Source organism: Chiloscyllium punctatum, chromosome 22 (assembly GCF_047496795.1).
Source record: "Chiloscyllium punctatum isolate Juve2018m chromosome 22, sChiPun1.3, whole genome shotgun sequence".
Lineage (NCBI taxonomy): Eukaryota > Metazoa > Chordata > Chondrichthyes > Orectolobiformes > Hemiscylliidae > Chiloscyllium > Chiloscyllium punctatum.
Genome location: NC_092760.1, coordinates 24,649,667 through 24,672,305, shown reverse-complemented (window position 1 = coordinate 24,672,305; position 22,639 = coordinate 24,649,667). Strand labels below are relative to the sequence as shown.

Genomic DNA, 22,639 nt, shown 5'->3' with positions numbered 1-22,639 from the left:
AAGTGCTCAGGGATTTGATGTGTTCATCTAAATACTCCTTAAAAACTATAGTGTTCACCCCCCATAAAGCTGACACATTGATTATTATCACTAATTCAACCAATTCAAACTTCTCAAAAATATACCTATCACTTTTTCCTTCATTCCATGAGGGTCACAGACATTCCTTCAGACTGCATCAGATGCTAACATTGCTCACTGATTTATATCAGTAGAGATACAAAGTCCGTCTCATCATCGCTCAATAATCTCGTCCCCATTTTTCTATATTTAAAATGAATGCCAACTTAGCAGCAGGAGAATTCTGTCTTGTATCTTCAGAGTACTGTACTGCTTTCAGGTTTTCTATGTGAGGTCTCTTTACCTGGACACAACCTTTCATCCAATGAACAGGGAAAACATTTCACATCAAAGAGAAGACAGGTAAACACAAAGCAGTAGCGTGGATTATTGAAAGGAGAAATTTAGGAATAATATGGACGACCAGGCTGAATTTTGCCCAAATGTTTTGGACCGAATCCCTCCTTCAAAATGCTCTCTGCATCAGTCCCATTATTCCTAGACTTTGTAATAAACTGCCTTCTCTCTGAGACTTGCTGATCAAAACATCCATTTCCCAGACACTCTCTGCAATGCTTTCTCTAAAGACCATTCCCTTCCCAACTTCCTCATCATGTCCACGCACCCCCCCCCCCCCCCCCCACCCCCCGCTCCCCCCCAACAACCCACACTCCCCTCCGGCACCTTCCCCTGCTACCGCAGGAATTGAAAAACCTGCGCCCACACCTCCTCCCTCACCTCCATCCAAGGCCCCAAAGGAGCCTTCCACATCCATCAAAGCTTCACCTGCACTTCCACACATGTCATTTATTGTATCCGTTGCTCCCGATACGGTCTCCTCTACATTGAGGAGACTGGACACCTTCTCACAGAGTGCTTTAGGGAACATCTCCGGGACACCTGCACCAATCAACCCCACCGCCCCGTGGCACAAGATTTCAACTCCCTCTCCCACTCTGCTGAGGACATGCAGGTCCTGGGTCTCCTCCATCGCCGCTCCTTCACCACCCAACGCCTGGAGGAAGAACACCTCATCTTCCGCCTTGGGATCCTTTAACCAATGTGGACTTCACCAGTTTCCTCATTTCCCCTCCCCCCACCTTGCCCCAGTTCCAACCTTCCAGCTCAGCACTGTCCCCATGACCTGTCCTACCTGCCTATCTTCCTTCCTACCTATCCACTCCACCCTTCTTTCTGATTTATCATCATTACCCCCACCTCCATCCACCTATTGCACTCTCAGCTACCTTCTCCCCAGTCCCACCACCCCCCCCCACCTCCCCCCCCCCCATTTATCTCTCCACCCCCTGAGGTTCCCAGCCTCATTCCTGATGAAGGGCCTTTGCCCAAAATGTCAATTCTCCTGCTTCTTGGATGCTGCCTGACCTGCTGTGCTTTTCTAGCACTACTCTAATCTTGACTCCCTGCAACCAGCCACCCTCTCCCAGACTCTGTAAGAAACACAGAGAAAAACTATGAGCAGCAGACCAGTGTACTATGGTATTTGGTACTGGAACCACCAACACAGGTGGTGACAATGGTCATCAAACCAATGATACTGATTATGGAGGGACTCTGCAGCAGTAAGTGTCATTGCCCATGACTCTACAGTACAACTGCTGTCCTAATAAATTCTCCATATTTTCCTAGGGTGTTACAAAAAATTTGTATCGATGGGGGTTTGAAGGTGCATCTTGTAATGCCAATTGTGCCGCTTACTTAAGAAGCTATTGAAAAATTATTTTTATTGATAATACATTATCAAAGGGAAGTGCACAACATAAAAAGACCATTAATGCAATAAATAAGGAAAACAATTATTGCCATTAACCACCCCTCCAGGAACCACCACCACTCAATCCACCATTAAACATGGCTTGCCTGCTCAAGTTCCCTTTTTCTGAGTCTGTTCAAATGCATTTTTTAAAAATATAACAATGGACCCAGACTTGCTCCTTGCAAACGCAAACATTAGATGTCTCGATGGAGTTGTAGGCGATAGCCTGAGAAAGCTGCAGGCAGAAAAGAAAGAACTAATTAGTCACTGCAAATGTGATCAAGTCACAAGGCAAGTGAAACATTCAGAGCTGAGATTTTAATCAAAGACGCCATTAAAACTATCACGGTCATTCTAACAGATGAGAGACTTAACAAACAATCAAGGTATTTTTCAATGTATAATTTCAGTTACATCACACTGTAAATCTTTGCTATAAATTCGGTGTCTTACAATTGTGTACTCCACAACCACCTGATGAAGGAATGGCACACCGAAAGCCAGTGCTTCCAATTAAACCTGTTGGACTATAACCTGGTGTTGTGTGATTTTAACTTTGTACACCCCAGTCCAACACTGGCATCTCCAAATCATTAAAAAAAATTACAGTTAGAAATCATTGTCTGCTGTACACTCACTTTTGACAGCCCCTTACCTTAACTGGAGAAAGTTCTAGTTTTGGCACTGGGCCATGTTTTATAATGGCAAACATAGATGAATGCAGATGGACCTGTTCCGCAGTATCTCAGAGATTCAAGAACAGCAGCCAGATTCTTCCCCAACATTAAGTTTGTCTTCGAAGCAAGCTCAGACTCCCATTGCTGCTCTATCATGGGCATGTCACCCTAAAGTTGCATCTGTTGGTGGAAAAGAGACATATCAGTTTTACGCTTGGAGGTCTGGGAATCTGGCAGACTGAATTTCTGTAATTGCACACGGATGATACTTTTCAGGGCTTGTAGGTCACTGAGATGCTCAGGTACATAATCCTGGAAGAGAGAATAGTTGTCATCCCGTCCATTGGAGCATAGGGGCATGGAACAATCAATGCCATTATTGGATGGACAGAGATCTTGGTCATCTGCATCACTCTACACAGTTCTTGTCTTTCCTCTAGCAGATCCTCTGTGCATCAAAAGCCCTTTTGCCTCTCCCAGGGATTGAGGGAAGCTAAGACAGAAATGAAACAGATAAAGCAGAGACAGATAAATGAACACCATGGTACAAATGGGCTGAAGTGTGATTATTTCAACACAAGGTGTACTCTAGGTAAGGCAGATGAGCTTAGAGCCTGGATCAGTACATGGGACTATGATGACATGGCCATTACAGAGACCTGGTTGAGAGAGAGAGACAGGAGAGGATGCTCAATCTTCCAAAGTTTTATAGTTTTAGAGGAGACAGAGGGGAAGGTAAAAGAGGTTGAGTTGTATTACTTATCAGGGAGAATGTTCCATCTGCACTCAGAGAGGACATACTGGAGGGCTCATCCACTGAGGCAATTATGGATATGGCTCAAAATAAGATGGGCACAATCATTCTGATAGGATTATACTCTAGGGCCCGCAACAGCCAGAAGACATTGATGAACAAACATTTAGGCAAATTATGGAATGATGTAATAACAACGGGGTAGTGGTAGCGGGTGACTTTAATTTCCGCAGTACAGACTGGGAATCACTTAAAGCCAGAAGCTTCAATGGGGTAGGATTTATGAAGTGCATCCAAGAGGGTTCCTTGAAACAGTATGTGGATAGTCTAACTCAAGGAAGGGCCATACTAGACCTTGTATTAGCTAATGCGCCTGACCAGGTACTTGACCTTTCCGTAGGAGAGCATTTTGGAAATAGTGATCACAAATCCTTAAGTTTTAAGGTAAGTCAGGACCTTGTGGATAGGTACTAAATCAGGGGAGGGCAAAATATGTCAGCATTAGGCAGGAGCAAAGGAGTGCGAATTGCCTGAGTTTAAGACTGCTGTTGTCTGACATTGCTCACTAAATAAGTTAATGACCATTAGGTTGTAAGCCCTGGGGAAAATATTCTGTTGTTCCTGATTTCAAGAGATACTCAAAGCTCCACTGGCTTTATGAATGAAGCCAGTCACCAGCCTTATTATGGCTGCTTATTCTAATTGGACCATTAAGCAAGATTGATTCATTCTTTGACCTCCTGGAATGACAGGATGTAGCCAATGGAGTGCTGCAAAGAACTGTATTTGTGCCTCAGCTATTTATAATGCAAATCAATGATTTGGAAAAGTGAACAAAGTATAAAATACACAGTTAAAGTTCATATTAAGTCTCTTCATCGATACTACCAGATACTACCAAACAGCACAGAAACAGACCCACCAGTACAACTTGTCCATGCTGACCAAATTTCCCAAATTAGTCCCACTTGCTTACATTTGGCCTACATCCCTCCAAATCTTTCTTATAGATGTCCAAATGGCTTTGAAATGTTGTAACTGTACCTGTAACTGTACCACTTCCTCTGGCAGTTCATTCCACATTGAACCACCCTCTCCATGAAACCGTTTCTTCTTTAAATCTTCCTTCTCTCACTTTCAAAATCTGCTGAGATCCTTGTTTTTAATTGTATAAACTCACGGGATTTGGGGATCCAAGGCTGAGCCAGCCTTTGCTGGCCTTCCACAGTTAACCGTGAGAAGGTGAAGGTGGCCCGCTGAGCCACTGCAGTTCATGTGCTGGAGGTAAATTCCACAATGCCGTTAGCAAGACTGAAGGAGCAGCAATGTATTTCCAAGTCAGAGTGGTGAGTGGTTTGTAGAGGAACTTTCAGGGGATTGTGCTCCCATATATCTGCTGCCCTTGTCCTTCTAGATGGGATTGGGCAGTGCTATCTAATCAGCCTTGAAGGTAGTACATATATACTGCTGCTGCTGAGCATCAGTGGTGGAGCTATTTGATGTTTAGGGATATGATGCCACTCATGTGGGCTGCTTTGACCTGAATGGGTCAAGCTTCTTGAGTACCGCTGGAGCTAAACCCATTCAGGCAAGTGGGGAGTATTTCATCACACTCCTGACTTGTGCCTTGTAGATGGTGGACAGACTTTGAGGAGTCAGGAGGTGAGTTACTTGCTGCAATGGTCCTAGCCTCTGACCTATTGCTGATTATACAGAGGTAGTTGAAAAATATAACCTATTACAAAGACATTACAAGGCTGCAAAGGTATAGAGACCACAAAATGGATAGGATAAGGTGGTGAAGAGAGTGCTAGGAAATTATCAGAAAGAACAATGAAAAATCAAAACTTATCTCAAAGATGGGAGACCAATAAATCTTGATCCTTAGAGTGAGTTAGGAATTCTCGTACATGAATCACATAAATCAGGAAACAATGAGAAGGGCAAATTGCATATCTGTCTTTCATTTCCAAGGAAGTTGAATTATAAGGGTTTTGATGGAACACAACTGGAGTAATCTGGATAGACCTCATTGCCTTAGAGTGCACAACAATTGCATTCATATTCTCTGGAGTTCAGTAAAAGAAGAGGTCAATGAAATATATAAATATGTTAGTGGGATGAACAGGTGAAATGCTGTTGGCTTGATCGAGGAGTCTTGAACTGGACTCAGGATTGGACAATTAGGATTGAGATAAGGAGGAATTGCTTCTTTGGAAATCTTTGCTCCATGGAGCAGGGGATCCTCAGCCCTGAGTTCAATAGATTTTTGGAAATCAAGTGATGGCAAAGTGGAATTGGATTAGAACCTCAGCCATTCAATAGTTGAGTAGAAATGAGGATACATCCACACACCATGCATCCCCTCTCCCCCGAAAGCCCCAAAACAATACAGTGCTCCCTCAGTACTGCCCTAAAACAGCGAAAATTCCGTCTGCACTGAAGTGATGACCTGGATTACATACTGTCTTCTCTGATGTTGTGTTTGAATCTCTGACTTTCATGTAGAAACAAGTTTACTATTAGAGAGCTAGTACTGACACAGTATCAGCCCTACTGTTAATCTGCATAATTTAAGGATTGGTTGGTGTAAATAGAACTATCAACTCCACTTCCCTGTCATCTCCAAATCCTTTCTTCTGGTCACCTCAAACTCTCTCATTGAACCATCAGCGCCCCCTTTTGGTTTCCTTTTAATATTACATCACTGTCAATTTATATTTTCTGGTTAACCTGGTCACAGCTCCAGGAGCAGGTGGGACTTGTGCCCAAAATAATATATTTTATACAGTAAAACTTACAGGATGAGAATCAAATGGAAACAAGCACCAAAGAAATAAAGACAAGTCACCAAAATCATAAAGGCATGCCTTAAAGAGAAAAGAAGGCTAGAGAATTGCAGAGGTTCAGGAAAAGAATTCAAAAGCTCATGGACTGACATAGTCATGGAGCGATTAGAATCCTGGAGTACAGAAGGACTGAGAATTGGAAACGCACAGACAGCTAAGGGCTGGTGAAAACATTCCACATGCACCAATACACCCAGGGCCAGAATCTAGCCAAGTCTCCAGATATTGATGTACTCACTGGGAACTGCGTGAATGTCATGGTCCTGAAAACCTGCTGGATCAATGAGAACATTAAAAACTCAGTTAAACATTTAGTTCCTCACACCCACTCCATCATCAACTATAATTCTGTCCTTAACTCTACTGTTTTAACTCACTCATTGATGAAAAATCTGTCCAATGCGGCACTGAATACACACAGTAAAGCAGCCTCCACTGCCCCCTGGTGGACCACATTACAAAAATGAAAACTCTCCAAGAGAAGAAATTCCTCATTTTCATTTTAAATGGGAGATGCCTTACTTTGAAACTGTGTTCCCTAGAATCCATCACGTGGGGAAATATCCACTCAGTATACAGGCTGTCAAGACCCCATCAGAGTTTTATACTTCCCAATCAGATCAGCTCTCTTTTTCCAAACTCCAGTGGGGATAGGCAATACTATAATTGAAATGAGATTAGTGCTTTGTCTTTCTCTAGTCCTACTACCCCAGGGACCACAACATAAATTTAATTGTTTTACTCAATTCCTGATATGGCTTTCACTATATTAAAATGAAGAGGTCCATTAGTCAAGTTTCTTACATAAACACAACATTTTTTTTTAATGAAACAAAACTTATTCAATAAAGATGCCAAATTGTTTAACACAATTACTTTGTGATATGAAAATATCAATCTTTACTCATAACGTAACGTAAAAGAACAGGTTTCTCTCTGCAAAGAAACAAAAAACATTTGGCAAATGAGACTTCAGTTCTTGAAGGCAAAAAAGGGAAGGATAAGCCTTGGAATGTTTGGATGACTATTAGTCTAAGGTTCTGGAATGTGGAAACACTGTGTCACCGATATCGGTGGATGTGTCAGGGATATGGCTAGGTGCAGCATGGTCAGGAAACACACATTGCAAGAGGACAATTAGCTTTCCCAATAGACTTGCCGTAAAGGTGCTTCAGAAACAGGAGACACGAGCTGAACAGCTCCTTACTTTCAGTAAGCTCCCCCAACTAAAATGCAAAAACATCTGCAAGCCTGCAGTTTAAAAAGGACCACATAAAACTCAGTCGTGAAAACAGTAAAGTGTTTTCCCTGAAGTCAGTTCAATTCAAGCAATCAAACCCAGCAGTTTTAGTGAAGCAAATTATTGCTGGAAATCTGAAATAACAATAGCAAGTGCGAGAGAAATTCAACACCTACTAGAGAAGGTGCAAAACTTGACCTACTCTTGGGAAATAAGGCAGGGCAGGTGACTGAGGTATCAGTGGGGGAGCACTTTGGGGCCAGTGACCATAATTCTATTAGATTTAAAATCGTGATGGAAAAGGACAGACCAGATCTAAAAGTTGACGTTCTAAATTGGAGAAAGGCCAATTTTGATGATATTAGGCAAGAACTTTCGAAAGCTGATTGGAGGCAGATGTTCACAGGTAAAGGGACGGCTGGAAAATGGGAAGCCTTCAGAAATGACATAAAGAGAGTCCAGAGACAGTATATTCCTGTCAGGGTGAAAGGGAAGGCTGGTAGGTATAGGGAATGCTGGATGACTAGAGAAATCGAGGGTTTGGCTAAGAAAAAGAAGGAAGCATATGTCAGGTATAGACAGGATAGATCAAGTGAATCCTTAGAAGAGTATAAAGGCAGTAGGAGTATACTTAAGAGAGAAATCAGGAGGGCAAAAAGAGGACATGAGATAGCTTTGGCAAATAGAGTTAAGGTTTATCCAAAGGGTTTTTACAAATACATTAAGACCAAAAGGGTAACTAGGGAGAGAATAGGGTCCCTCAAAGATCAGCAAGGCGGCCTTTGTGTGGAGCCGCAGGAGGTGGGGCAGATACTGAATGAGTATTTTGTATCAATAGTTACTGTGGAAAAGGATATTGAAGATACAGAATGTAGGGAAATAGATGGTGACATCTTGAAAAATGTCCATATTACAGAAGAGGAAGTGCTGGATGTCTTGAAACACATAAAAGTGGATAAATCCCCAGGACCTGATCAGGTGTGCCCAAGAATTCTGCGGAAAGCTGGGAAGTGATTGCTGGGCCTCTTACTGAGACATTTGTATCATCGATAATCACAGGTGAGGTGCTGGCAGACTGGAGGTTGGCTAACGTGGTGCCACTGTTTAAGAAAGGTGGTAAGGACAAGCCAGGGAACTATAGACCAGCAGGTTGGTTGGCAAGTTGTTGGAGGGAATCCTGAGGGACAGGATGTACATTTATTTGGAAAGGCAAGGACTGATTAGGGATCGTCAACATGGCTTTGTGCGTGGGAAATCATGTCTCACAAACTTGATTGATTTTTTGAAGAAGTAACAAGGAGGATTGATGAGGGCAGAGCAGTAGATGTGATCTATATGGACTTCAGTAAGGCGTTCGACAAGGTTCCCCATGGGAGACTGATGAGCAAGGTTAGACTTCACGGAATACAGGGAGAACTCGCCATTTGGATACAGAACTGGCTCAAAGGTAGAAGATAGAGGGTGGTGGTGGAGGGTTGTTTTTCAGACTGGAGGCCTGTGACCAATGGAGTGCCACAAGGATCAGTCCTGGGTCCACTACTTTTCATCATTTATATAAATGATTTGGATGTGAGCATAAGAGCTATAGTTAGTAAATTTGCTGATGACACCAAAATTGAAGGTGTAGTGGACAGCGAAGAAGGTTACCTCAAATTACAACGGGATCTTGATCAGATGGGCCAATGGGTTGAGAAGTGGCAGATGGAGTTTAATTTTTATAAATGCGAGGTGCTGCATTTTGGGAAAGCAAATCTAAGCAGGACTTCTATACTTAATGGTAAGGTCCTAGGGAGTGTTGCTGAACAAAGAGATCTTGGAGTGCAGGTTCATAACTCCTTGAAAGTGGAGTCGCAAGTTGATAGGATAGTGAAGAAGGCATATGGTATGCTTTCCTTTATTGGTCAGAGTATTGAGTACAGGAGTTGGGAGGTCATGTTGTGGCTGTACAGGACATTGGTTAGGCCACTGTTGGAATATTGTGTTCAATTCTGGTCTCCTTCCTAATGGAAAGATGTTGTGAAACTTGAAAGGGTTCAGAAAAGATTTACAAGGATGTTGCCAGGGTTGGAGGATTTGTACCATAGGGAGAGGCTGAACAGGCTGGGGCTGTTTTCCCTGGAGCGTCGGAGGCTGAGGAGTGACCTTATAGAGGTCTATAAAATCATGAGGGGCATGGATAGGATAAACAGACAAAGTCTTTTCCCTGGGGTGGGGGAGTCCAGAACTAGAGGGCATGGGTTTAGGGTGAGAGGGGAAAGATATAAAAGAGACCTAAGGGGTTACTTTTTCACACAGAGGGTGGTACATGTGTGGAATGAGCTGCCAGAGGATGTGGTGTAGGCTGGTACAATGGCAACATTTAAGAGGCATTTGGATGGGTATATGAATAGGAAGGGTTTGGAGGGATATGGGCCGATTGCTGGCAGGTGGGACTAGATTGGGTTGGGATATCTGGTCAGCATGGACAGGTTGGACCGAAGGGTCTGTTTCCGTGCTGTACATCTCTATGACTCTATGACTCTGTGAGGTCTGGCAGCATCTGTGAAGCGAGAAACAGAGTTAATGTTTCTAGTCCATTGTGATTCTTCTTCAAGAAATACCTCATTAGATAAAACGATCCACTGCCCTCTCATTGACATCTTTGGAAAATCAAAATTAGGAATCCTTTCATACTTGAAAATGAAGTCATCATAACAGCAAGTAAATCCCGCTGCAGCAAGGATAAAACTCCATGGTGTACTCCAGGTGTAGTCTCACCAGTAGCTTGTACAGTGGTTTCAAGACATCCCTCCTTCTTATATTCCATCTCCATTAAAGGCAAGAAAGGCCAACATTCCATGTGGTTATCTAGTCACTTACTATACTTGCACATACAGTTCCCTTTGCACTGCAGCATTCTGCAGTCTCTTTCCATCCAAATAAAATTCTGCTTGTCTTTTCTCTTCCCAGAATGCAGAACTTCACACTTACCTACGTTACACTCCAGTTACCATTTTTGCCAACTCACTTCATCTATCTATCACTCTGCACCTCCTCCTCATAATTGTGTCCTCTTTATAAATTCATTGACTCTCAACTGGCAATCTGCAGAGAGTTGTTTCCTCAGATGGAAGACGGGCCAGGAGGATGAGTTCCCTAGACAGCAAGATGCTGCTTGCACCATCTTAACGAGATTGACACATTCTGTTCTCACAGCATGTTTGTCCTCTCATATCAGTAAAACATGTCCAATTGTCATGTTTGTTTACTTTGTTTATCTATGAACTAATGCATCATATATAAATGGCTGTTTCTTAACAAATTTAACAAACTGTAAGAAAATCAGTTACTAATCATCGAGTGCCTAACTTAGCTAACTGTTATTGCGAGGCTCCGAAAATCATCAACAGTGTCAAGATTCATGAGTGCTGTTGGAGCTGGACTCAACCAATCCACGGGGAGTATTTCATCACATGGCTGACTTGTACCTTATAAATGGGACACAGGCTTTCAGAAGCCAAGAGGTGCTCTTGTAGCCACTGTATTTTTGTGGCTGGTCAAGTTCAGTTTCTGGTCAATGGTAACTCCCAGGATGTTGATAGTGTACGATTCAGTGACGTCAACGCTATTGAGGGTTAAGACAAGAAAATCACATTCTCTTTGGTTGGACATGGTCAATGCATGGTGTTTTAACAGTATGAATGTTAATTTTAATTTGTCAGCCCAATCTTGGATGTGGTCCAGAGTTTGCTACAACAGGATGCGGACTTTGACTATCTGAGGAGTCATAAAGAGTGCTCAACATTATACAATAATAACAAATGTTTTCTTTCATTTGTGGGACATGGGCACTACTAGCTGGACCAGTGTTTGTTAACCATCCCTAGTTACCTTTGACAAGGTGGTGATGAGTTGGTTTCTTGAACCATTGCAGACCATGTGGTGTTGGCACACCCACAATGCAGTCAGGGAGGAATTCAAGGGTTTTGGCCTGAAGGACCACTGATGTATTTCTAAGTAAGGGTAGTGAGTGGCTTGGAGGGGGACTTGCAGGGTTCATAATCCCATGTATCTGCTGCCCCTGTCCTTCTCGGTTATTTGTTTGGAAGATGCTGTCCAAGGAGCTTTGGTGAATTTCTGTAGTGCCTCTTGAAAATAGTATACACTTGCTGAAACTGAGTACAGTATTGGTGGTGGAGGGAGTGGATGTTTGTGGATGTGGGGCCAATCAAGCAGGCTGCTTTGTCCTGAATGTTGTCAGGCTTCTTGAGTGTTATTGGAGCTGCACTCATGCAGGCAAGGTGGGAGTATTCCATCACACTCCTGATTTGTACCTTGTGGACGGTGGAGAATCACAAAGTGGTGTTATTCGCTGTGGTATTCTTAGCCTCTTTCTGGATTAGTGGTGCTGGAAGAGCACAGCAGTTCAGGCAGCATCCAAGTAGCTTTGAAATCGACATCTTGGGCAAAAGCCCTTCATCAGGAATAAAGACAGTGAGCCTGAAGCGTGGAGAGATAAGCTAGAGGAGGGTGGGGGTGGGGAGAAAGTAGCATGGAGTACAATGGGTGAGTGAGGGAGGGGATGAAGGTTATAGGTCAAGGAGGGGAGGGTGGAGTGGATAGGTGGAATCTGACTGCTCTTGTAGCCTTTTTTTTATTTCAAAAATAAACTTTATTCATAAAATTATTTGGATCGCTATACAATCAGTCATGTCATTCTTGTGCACACATTACATTGCTTCACATACAGACATCGAAATTTATTTTCCCTATATACAAGTCTGTACATTTACTATCCAGCTCTTCTACTGAGGCATCAGCCGAGCCCACTTACTGCGTGGGCCACCTGTTCTTAGGCAGGCAGATGTTACACGGTGGTCTTTCCCCACCGCGCCTTGGCTGCAGCTGCCCCAAGCTCAGCACGTCCCTCAACACGTAGTCCTGGACCTTGGAATGTGCCAGTCTGCCACACTCAGTCGGGGGTCAGCTCCTTCATCTGGAAGATCAACAGGTTTCGGGTAGACTAAAGAGCATCTTTCACTGAGTTGATGATCCTCCAGGCACAGTTGATGTTCGTCTTGGTGTGCATCCTGGGGAACAGGCCGTAGAGCACGGAGTCCTGCATCACGGTGCTGCTCGAGACGAACCTCGACAAACACCACTGCATTCCTCTCCAGACTTCTTCTGCTTAGGCACATTTCAGAAGATGTGTGACAGTCTCGTCCCCCCGGCAGCTACTTCGAGGGCAGCTTGTGGTGTGGCAGAGAGTCTGGGTGTGCATAAAGGATCTCACAGGCAGAGCCCTTCTCACCACCGTATATATATATAGCCAGCCCAGTTCAGTTTTTGATCAATGTAACTCCAGGAAGTAGAGAGAGGAGTATTCAGTGATGGCAACACTGTTGAATGTCAAGGAGGCAACAGTTTGCTTGGGACTTATTGGTGATGGTCATTGCCTAGCACTTGGGTGATGCAAAGGTTGCCTGTCACTTTTCAGTCCAAGCGTGGACACTGAGATCTTCCTGCATGGATTGTTTCAGTATCTGAGGAATTGCAAATAGTGCTGAATACTGTGCAATCATTAGCAAACATCCATACTTCTGACCTTAGGTCAAGGGAAGGTCATCAATGAAACAGCTGAAGATCGTTGGGCCTGGGATACCACCCTGAGAAATTCCTGCAGAGATGTCCTGGAGCTGTGATGAGAGACCTCCAACAACCATTATTTCCTTGCTATCTGCCAGGTATGAATTACTCAAACCAGATCAGAGCTTCCCCCATGATAGCTGGACCAGTTTGGTTAGGGGTGAAACAACTTCTGGAGCACAAAGCAAACTCCACACTGATAGTCACACGAGCCTGGAATTGAACCCAGGTCCCTGGCACTGTGAGGCTAACCACTGAGCCACTGTGCCGCCCAATATCCTGGGCCCCTGGAATCCTAGCACTGCAGAAGATTGAATTAAATTTCAATATGGAATTAAAAGTTGAATGATGACTGAAAACCCATCTGATTCATTAATGTCCTTTAGGGAAGAGGAAACTGTCATCCATCTCTGTGATTTCAGAGCACAGCAATATGGCTAACTCCTAACTGCCCTCTGAAATGGATTAGCAAACTACACGGTTGAATCAATCACTAGAAATCTCAAAAAAAAAGGACTGAAACAAACTGGACTAAACTATATCAAGTAAGGCAGCAGAAACAGTAACGTCAAACAAAGTCCTGTAGACCCTGCAATGTCATTCTTACTAACATCCGGGAGGCCAGTGCCAAAATTGGGAGAGCTGTCTCACAAATTAGTCAAGCATCAGCCTGACATTGTCTGGAAGGTGTAATTTCATGAGTCTGACTATGTACCCGCCGTCCCTGGGTATTCCTGTACCATGTGGCATAGTATCAGGAAGGTGTTGCCCTGAGAGTTCAGGATTGATTCTGGATAGCATGGACTCTCATAGCATCAGGTCGAAACCTGCATGTCCTGCTCTCTCTTGGCTGAGGAAACAGTACTCCGTCGTATTGAATATCATTTGGAGGAAGCAATAAGACTGAAGCTTTCTCAACAATCTTCAGCAAGAAATGCCAAGCAGATGACCCATCTCAGACTCCTCCAGAAATCCCAGCACCACGGATGCCAGTCTTCAGACAACTTGAATCACTCCATGAGCTGTCAATAAATGGTTGGAGGGACTGGATACTGCAAAGACCATAGGCTTTGACAACATTCTGGGAATAGTACTGAAGACTTGTGCTCCAGAAGTTGTTTCACCCCTCACCAAACTGGTCCAGCTATCATGGGGGAAGCTCTGATCTAGTTTGAGTAATTCATACCTGGCAGATAGCAAGGAAATAATGGTTGTTGGAGGTCTCTCATCACAGCTCCCTGTGTCTGTGAGGGTTTCCTCCAGGTGCTCCGGTTTCCTCCCACAGTCCAAAGATGTGCAGGTCAGATGAATGGGCCATGCTAAATTGCCCCATAGTGTTAGACCATAAGACATAAGACATAGGAGTGGAATTAAGGCCATTTAGCCCATCGAGTCCACTCCGCAAATTAGGTTCATTAGTCAGAGGGAAATGGGTCTGGGTGGCTGACTCTTCGGAGGGTCAGTGCGGGCTAGTTGGGTCAAATGGCCTGTTTCCACACTGTCGGTAATCTAATCTACCCCACATTGTCTGGATTACTAGTTCAGAACTATGCCATCACCTCAGTAGATGGCATAGTCACTGAGCTAGTAAATAGGTTTTAACAAAAGATTGTTCCTAAACTTGACATTGTCTTTCGAGTTTGAACTTAACGATATTGACACTTCTTTTCAACCAATAGTTATTCAGAGCAACAAACTAAATACCACTTTCTCCCTGGGTATAGAAGTAACCATTACTTTTTGATCTGATCAAGACTTCAATTTTAATCAGTTTATTGGAAATATCTGACTCAAAACCAAATTTCCATATAAAAACTGAAAGAACATGCCATAAATCAGAAACAAAAACAGAAATTGCTGGAAAAGCTCGGCAGGTCTGGCAGCATCTGTGAAGAGAAATCAGAGTTAATGCTTCAGATCCAACAACTCTTCCTCACGACTGGCACAATGTTGGTTCATATGCAAAGGGTGGGGGTGGGGTGGGGTGGTTGCAGAAGGAGTAAACGAGAGGTGGGGATAGAGCCCAAAGAGAGAGAAGAATAGTTGGACAGACAAAGGAGTGGAAAATAATCTGGCTAGGAGGGTGAATAGCTGTTAATGGAATGTTAGTTGTGTGTGTAATAGCAGACTGTGCGATCACAAGGCCTGGTGTTAGAGATTAGATTACATTACAGTGTGGAAACATGCCCTTCGGCCCAACAAGTCCACACCGACCTGCTGAAGCGCAACCCACCCATACCCCTAATCTAACACTACGGGCAATTTAGCATGGCCAATTCACCTGACCTGCACATCTTTGGACTGTGGGAGGAAACCGGAGCACCCGGAGGAAACCCACGCAGACACTGGGAGAACGTGCAAACTCCACACAGTCAGTCGCCTGAGGTGGGAATTGAACCCGGGTCTCTGGTGCTGTGTGGCAGCAGTGCTAAGCACTGTGCCGCCGTGCCGTGCCGTGGTGTGTGGGATTAGAGGGGAGGACATAAGAGAGCTGAAGCCCTAAAATTATTGAACTCTGGATACAATAAAGTTATTAAATCCAGAAGGCTGCATGCTCGCCAGGCGGAAAATTAGGTGTTGTTCTTCCAGCTCACACTGAGAGCACTGCAGCAATCCTTAGGCAGAGAATTTGGCCAGGGAACCGGGTGGTGTGTTGAAGTGGCAACTGGAAGCTCAAGGTCATTTTTGCAGGCAGAACGTAGATGGCCTGCGAAGTGGTCACTATGTTTTGTTTTCCCAATGTAAAGGAGACCACATCGTGAGCAGCGAATGCAGTAGACAACGTTGTGTGAAGTGCAGGAAAAGTGCTGGAAGGTATGTTTGGACCTTTGGATGCTGAGAAGGAAGGAAGTAAATGGGCAAATGTTACGGCTTCAGTGATTACAAAGGAAGGTGCCCCTGTTGGGGGGAGTGTTGGGAGTGAAGGAAGAGTGGACCAGGGTGTCCTGGAAGGAACAATCCAGAAGGCAAGCAAGGGAGGGGAGGGGAATATGTGTCTGGTGGTGGCATCTCACTGGAAATGGTGGAAAGAGTGGCTAATGATTTTCTGGCTGTGGGTGCTGGTGGGATGGTAGTAAGGACAAGGGGAATCCTATTGCCATTGTGGGAAGGAAGAGGGGTGAGGGTTAAAGTGTGGGAGATGGGTTGGACCTGCTTGAGGGCCCTGTCAACAACAGTGCTGGGGAATCCTCAGGTGAAGTAGAAGGTGAACATTTCAGAGGCTCCCTTGTCGACGTCAGCATCTTTGGAACAAAAGCAACAGAGAATTAAGAGAATGGAATAGAGTCTTTACAGGAAGCAGAGTGTGACGATGTATACTCCAGATAACAGTGGGTGGGTTCATAGTGAATATTAGTGACCAGTCTATCCCCAGAAATAGAAACAGGGATGTTGTCGAGGAAGGGAAGGGGGCAGTCAGAGATGGACTGGGTGAAAGTGAGGGCAGATGGAAATTGGAAGCAAAATTGACAAACTTTTCCAATTCTGGATGAGAGAGAGAAGCTGTACTGTTGATACCATTGATATATCACAGAAAGAGTTGTGGGTGGAGAATGTTCCAGGTACCCAAAAAGAGACAGGCATAACCAGGGCCCACGCAAGTTACCATGGCTACCCCTCTGACCTGAAGAGTATGAGAAGAGTTAAAAGAGAAGTTGTTTAGGGTGAAGACAAGCTCAGCCATTTGGAGGAGGGCGGTGATGGGTGGGGATGGTTCAGACTTTTGTTCCAGCAAGAAGCAGAGAGGAAGTGTATTTCTATGTACTCTGGTGTCAGTGCTTTGAAATCTGTGGCACAGAAAGGTGTACATTAGAAAACAAACTGTTGTACCATCCAGTGTGTTGCTAGGGTATGTAGTTGTTGCCTTGTCAGATTGGTCTTCCTTCACTCTAACCACCACCATTTAAAAGAGTCACAATCAACTGGTGGCATTCATATGGGAAAGCGAGTCAGGGTCAGCTCAAGACTAGGAGGTTATCTTGTGTCAGGTGACTTCACAATGAAAACCATAACAACCCAGAAACAGGAAGAATGGGGGAAATAAAACACAGAAAAGTGACACCAAATGTACATTTGTATTGGAGAGAGTGGTGGGACGAGAGCTTTAAAACGACTGTCTTTTATCCTATCCTTTCAAATCTGGGAAGAATAATGGAGATATGCTTGGAAATACTGTGTAAAGGAACAGCACTAATTACTCAAGAGAAGGAGCATTGAGAACGTAAGCAGGCATTTTGTCCAGTAGATTCCATTCTGAGTGAATGAAGAAAGATAGTCTTTAATTGATCACTAGACACAGAATATAACTGGGCAATTAGATCCTTCGGACTGAACTGCAGAGATTAGAACTCGGAGTAAAGATCTGGATTGATCTGCTTAGAAATATATCAGAGAATTCACGGGTATAATTCCGAAAGGACGCACCTTTTAGTAAAAGGTCATTAATAATCTTTGTAAATACTGAATTAAGCAATTTGAGCCCTCCAGTCCCAAGTTGTGAAAAAAATTCCTAAAATGAATAGCAGTGTGGAATTATTCTCAGTTGCCCTGCTGAACCTGACTGCAGAGGAGGGTGAATATGGTCATGAGAAAATCTCAAACACCCTCCATACATTGGGTTGTTACCATCCAGAGACAGTGTTAAAGAGTTGCCACGACTATCTATCCAAACATACCACACTGACAGGCCCACAAGGGGTTGTCATATTAGACAGCGTGACAAAGATTGTCAAGGACACCATTGACCAAATAAGCCAAGCATTAGCACAGAAAATTATTTCGGTGGCTACGCTCTGGATGACATTCACAGGAGCACAAGCTGACAGCCAGGAAGCTGCAAGCAATCTCCTGGTTGCCATGAGCTTCAGATTTATTAATGAAGTAGTTCAGTTGACGATGGAGAATTTCAAACAAGGACATCTTCCCCACGTGTACATGGTGAAGACTTTGAGCAAAATGTCAATACAAAATGTGTCAGGCATGCTGCCTTTTCTCAAATCTATCATGGAAACCATGATTCCAGTTCTTATTGGAGTGAAAGATGAGGATTTGAAATCAGTACTTGCCTCAGCAATGGGTAGTTTTAGCAAAAGCATCCTGATCTATCTGGAAAAGGAGAAAGGCTTAGACCCTACATCCATCAAAACGACATTTTCCACCGAGATCAACATTGTCTACAGTCTGTTGTTCAAAATGTGGCTTGAGAAGGAGCATTCCAAGTTGAACATCCCAACAGTGGAAGCTCTAGGCTACATCAGCTCCCTGCTACCCAAGGACCGACTGGAGGAAGAGCTGCCCAAGCTCATCCGAAGCCTTCTGTCTTTCACTAAAAAACAAGGGGGGCACTGTTCAATCACAGAGTGTCTCTACCAGGTACTAAATATTGCCACAGAGATGAGGTGTCTTAAACTGAAGACACAGGTAGACAATGTGCTGAATAATCTGCATCAGCAGATTTGCCTTTCAGTGGACTTTAATAACCAACTTGCTATGAAAAACCACTCAGAGATCCTTCGCTGTTTCACAGTTCTGGCCCCAGTTTACACAGATGCATTGATCAACTTTCTTTTAACTAAGTTAGAGAATACTGACCAGCAAGTCAGAGTAGGCACACTCAGTATACTGAGACATCTCATCAGCTCAGCATCCCCACACATTGAACAGAAGGCAGCTCAGATTGTAGCTGCAATAAAACCAACTCTCCTGGACAAGGGCAGCAATCAGGAAAAGAAGATCATTGCCCAGGTAATATGTGCCATGGCCCAACAAGGTTACCTCAAGCCGAAAGGAGGAAAGGTAATGGTGGAATTTCTCATCCGACAGTGTGCCACACCTGTTCGTTCAGGGTCCCCAGTAGCATCTGACCAACACCTAGATCAAGTTACAGATGAAGATTTAGTTACAATATGTGAAACAGTGATGTTTATGATCACAAATTCAGTGAAGATGGAGGATATTCTTTGGCCATTCTTATTAGAGTGTGTCACAATGACCCAATACACGCAAGCTTTAACAACAATCTGCAATTGTTTAGCACAGCTTGGGAAAAGGAAATTGCAAACTGGCAATGAAAGCTTATCAGTTCAATACAGTGAAGAAACCAACCTCCCTAAAGCCCAGGCACTGCTAGCCCGGCTCCTCATTGTGTGCTGTTGTCCATATCAGGGAGGAGGCCGTGGAGCTGCTGCACTGAGACTCTTGCAAGTCCTGAGCTTCAATATCCACCCAGCAACAGTGACAGGGTGGGGAGAGGAACTTCCCTCCCTAGCTGATTATTTACTGCAGAATTCAGAGGAATCTCTTCCCCAGCAAGAATGGGAGAAGAAACTCTTGCTGTTCTTGTCCAGATCTCTCAATCACATTGGTGACGAGGAATGGACAGGTAAGCTGAGCGATGAAATGTGCAAACAAATCCACACTGACCATCACTCCCCACAAGAGAAAGGTTTTCTTTATAAATCTCTTGGCACAGTGCTCCATCATGTTCCTCATAAAAACATAAAGGGGAAGCTTCATCAAATGCTACTCAATGTTCAGCACAGTGAGACTGCAGAGAGAGAAGGAGCTGCTGCTGCCATTGGTTTCTGTGCTATGACCCATTTTGATGATACACTCAGTGCCCTGGAAGAGTTTGCCAATTCAAACAGCTTAAAGAACACAAGTAACTTCTTCAATATTCTTAGGGATAAGCCTGAGGTGGATCTGGATAAAGTGAAGAGCACACTGGTTCTGTGCTATGGGAACATGGCCCTCTATTCACCTGAGGAACTAGTGCTCTCCAGAGTCGAAAGCCACATTCTGCCTGCTGTGGTTAACCAGTTTATGACTGGTGTTCAGGGGACAAAGTCTGAATCCAAGGATCTCACACTAAGGATAAGCCTAATAAAAACCGTGACTCTAATAGCCAGGTCTCTACAGTCAATTCATCAAAGAGTTCCCTTCCATTTCAGTGGGAAAAGACAACTTTTGAAATACATGCAGGATCTTATTGAGGCTGAGGTATCACAAGTACTGCTGAACCCTGTGCGTCTTTTAGCTATGTCTGCCTGCATGTATCTTGTACAGCTACACGGTGACCAAGAGGACACTTTGCAACTTATTCAGACCTGCCTATTAAGTACTTTCAGCTTGGCCCCTTCAGAACTAAATGAGGTCAAAGAGACTGATAGTAACATCAAGGAGAGAGCCACACTTTATAAACAAACCCTGACTGCTCTGCAAGACCTTCTGAAGCAAATATTACTTCAAGATCTGTCCCCTGATGGTCTTCAGTCCATATTCACACAGCTGGAAGAGTGGATCATGTCAACAAAGGACTATGTACGTGAGAGGGCTATGATCACAACCTTCGAGCTCCTGAACTGTTATTTGGAGAATCTCGATGTTAAAAATGTAGTGCCGTTAAATAATATGGGGACTTTGATTGGACGAGTGATGCCGCGCTGTGCAGATCCATCACCATCCATTGGCCAACTGGCCATGGACAGTTTACACATCATCCTGTCTATTCAGTTCTCGTATGAAGGCACCAATTTGCATCAGCATCAAGAGCAATTAGACATTCTTAAATCTGTCCGAGAAGCATTTGTCAACACTGACCATTCAGTCCTCTTTCAAACAGCCAGTCAGATCAGTGAGATCATTTCAAACTCTTTGCCCCATGACCAACTACGAAATCTACTTTTTGCAGCATTTAAAGGACTGACTGACCATCAGCCCAACTGTTCCAGTGCAGCTGCTGTCTTCCTCAAAACCATCATAAAAAGGCGTGGGAGTGAACTTCGGGACCAGGTCTCTGAGATACTTAACCTGCTGAGAGTTCAGCTACAGTCAGTCCCTTCAGAGGCAGTGAAGTTTTCTGTCCTACGTAGTATTGCCATTCTAACCGCACACAACACATCAACAGTTGTGTCTTGTCTCCTCACTTTCCCTGTTCCTTTGGATAAGTATGTCAGTGACATCTGGAGAACATTGGCAGAGGAGCCGGAATGTTCCATGAATACAATGAAAGAGCTGCTGAATATACTGAATAAACAGTTGCCAACTGGGGAAAGGAGAACATCCCCCTTAACTGAAAATCTGGATCAGTATTCAACTCTCGAATCTCTGGCAGCCGTGTGTGCTTTGTATGAGATGATAACCACACCCGAGTCACGAGAGGTTGTCATTAAGCTGTTCCCCCAGTTATTCAGCACCCTGCTCATCCATCACAGCTCCTCCATCAAAGTTCGCCTGCCCAAGGTTTTCGTTCCCCATCATGAATCCAAACAGAGAGATTTCTCAGCAGAACCTCAGTCATTGAGCAGTAAAGATGTCTGTGTGAACTGTGTCGAGATGTTAATGGACCTGCTGAATATGTCAAATAATCATCAAGTGGTGCATTTCATGCAAGAAAATGGGGGATGGGATCAGATGATGGACCTACGCAAGTCCCACAGAGGGGTTATTTTGCTGGCAAAAGCAATGGTCCGATATGCTGCTTCTAATCTGACAGGGATTGTTGTGCAACTCTCAGCTCTCATCCTGACAGTAGAAGAGTGTCAGAAAGTTACTGTGGCTGCCTTCTTTGGAGAACTCTTAAGGTCTCCACAGATCTCACAGCTTCAGCTTACAGATACCCTGATGAACAGGTTGCTGAGGTGCCTGTATAGTTCATCTTCAGTTGTTCAGTTTCTGTGTGTCCGAGGCATGAGCAATGTTACAACTGGAGCTCCTCACCGACTCGAGAAATATTCTCGGCCAGTGCTCTGTGCGATGACCGGTCTGATGGAAACTGGGGAGAATGACAATGACCTGCTCATGTTCGAGGTGTTGTTATGCCTCTCAAAGCATCTGGAGCAATTGAGACCGAATACCATCAGACCTTTCGTCCTGAAAATCATGACTGGCATTGAACCATTCTTTGAAGCCAAGTGTGAGAAGGTGCGGGCTGAAGCATTTATTGTATTAGGGCGCTTAGTCAAGTGTGCATGTAAAGATCCCAGAACCTACTTCCACCAACAAGTACATTCTCACCTTGTTTCTTTGTTGCTTCACCTGGGTGGAAACAGTAAGGAAGTGTCAAGATCATGTGCCTCAACACTTCGATTGGCAATTCCCCTCATTGCCTCAGCTGATGCATACTCAAAGGTTGACAAGCATTTAGGGGAGGAAACCCTGAACTACACAGGATTCCTAAAGGACATTTCCAAACAACTCATAAAAGATGTCCCTGATAGAATCCACACCTACGTCACAGACTGTATATCCTTCTTCACCAACCAACAAGAACAGATCCGAGCAAATGCAGTTACCCTCTCAGCATTCTTTTTCCAACATCCAGAAGAACATTCGAAACCTGCTCAAAGAATCACATGGTGGAAAAAATATAAATATTAAGGTGGATGCTGACCATCACAGACCCTGATCCTCCTCCAATTTCCTGAATACTTCTTCAGCCTCCCAATAAAACAGACCCTGATCCTCCTCCATCAGCTTCTCACCGAAACACTCAACATTTGCCAGATTCTCAACACCGCTTCTCCTCAAATTGCCTAGTAACATAGACCCTGCTCTTCCTCTAGCTTCTGCTCAGCACAGTCGCTGATCCTCTTCCAGCTTCTCCTCAACACAGACCCTGATCCTCGTCAGCCTCTCCTCAACACAGACCCTGATCCTCGT

General features: G+C 44.1%; 1 protein-coding gene across 1 annotated transcript; it reads left to right on the top strand.

The window, feature by feature from the left end:
* The first annotated feature begins 17,494 nt into the window (after nt 1–17,494).
* On the top strand, nt 17,495–22,357 carry LOC140493880 (maestro heat-like repeat-containing protein family member 1). The gene has a single exon (XM_072592874.1). The coding sequence runs from the start codon at nt 17,495–17,497 to the stop codon at nt 22,355–22,357; it is 4,863 nt and encodes a 1,620-aa protein (XP_072448975.1).
* Nucleotides 22,358–22,639: the final 282 nt, after the last annotated feature.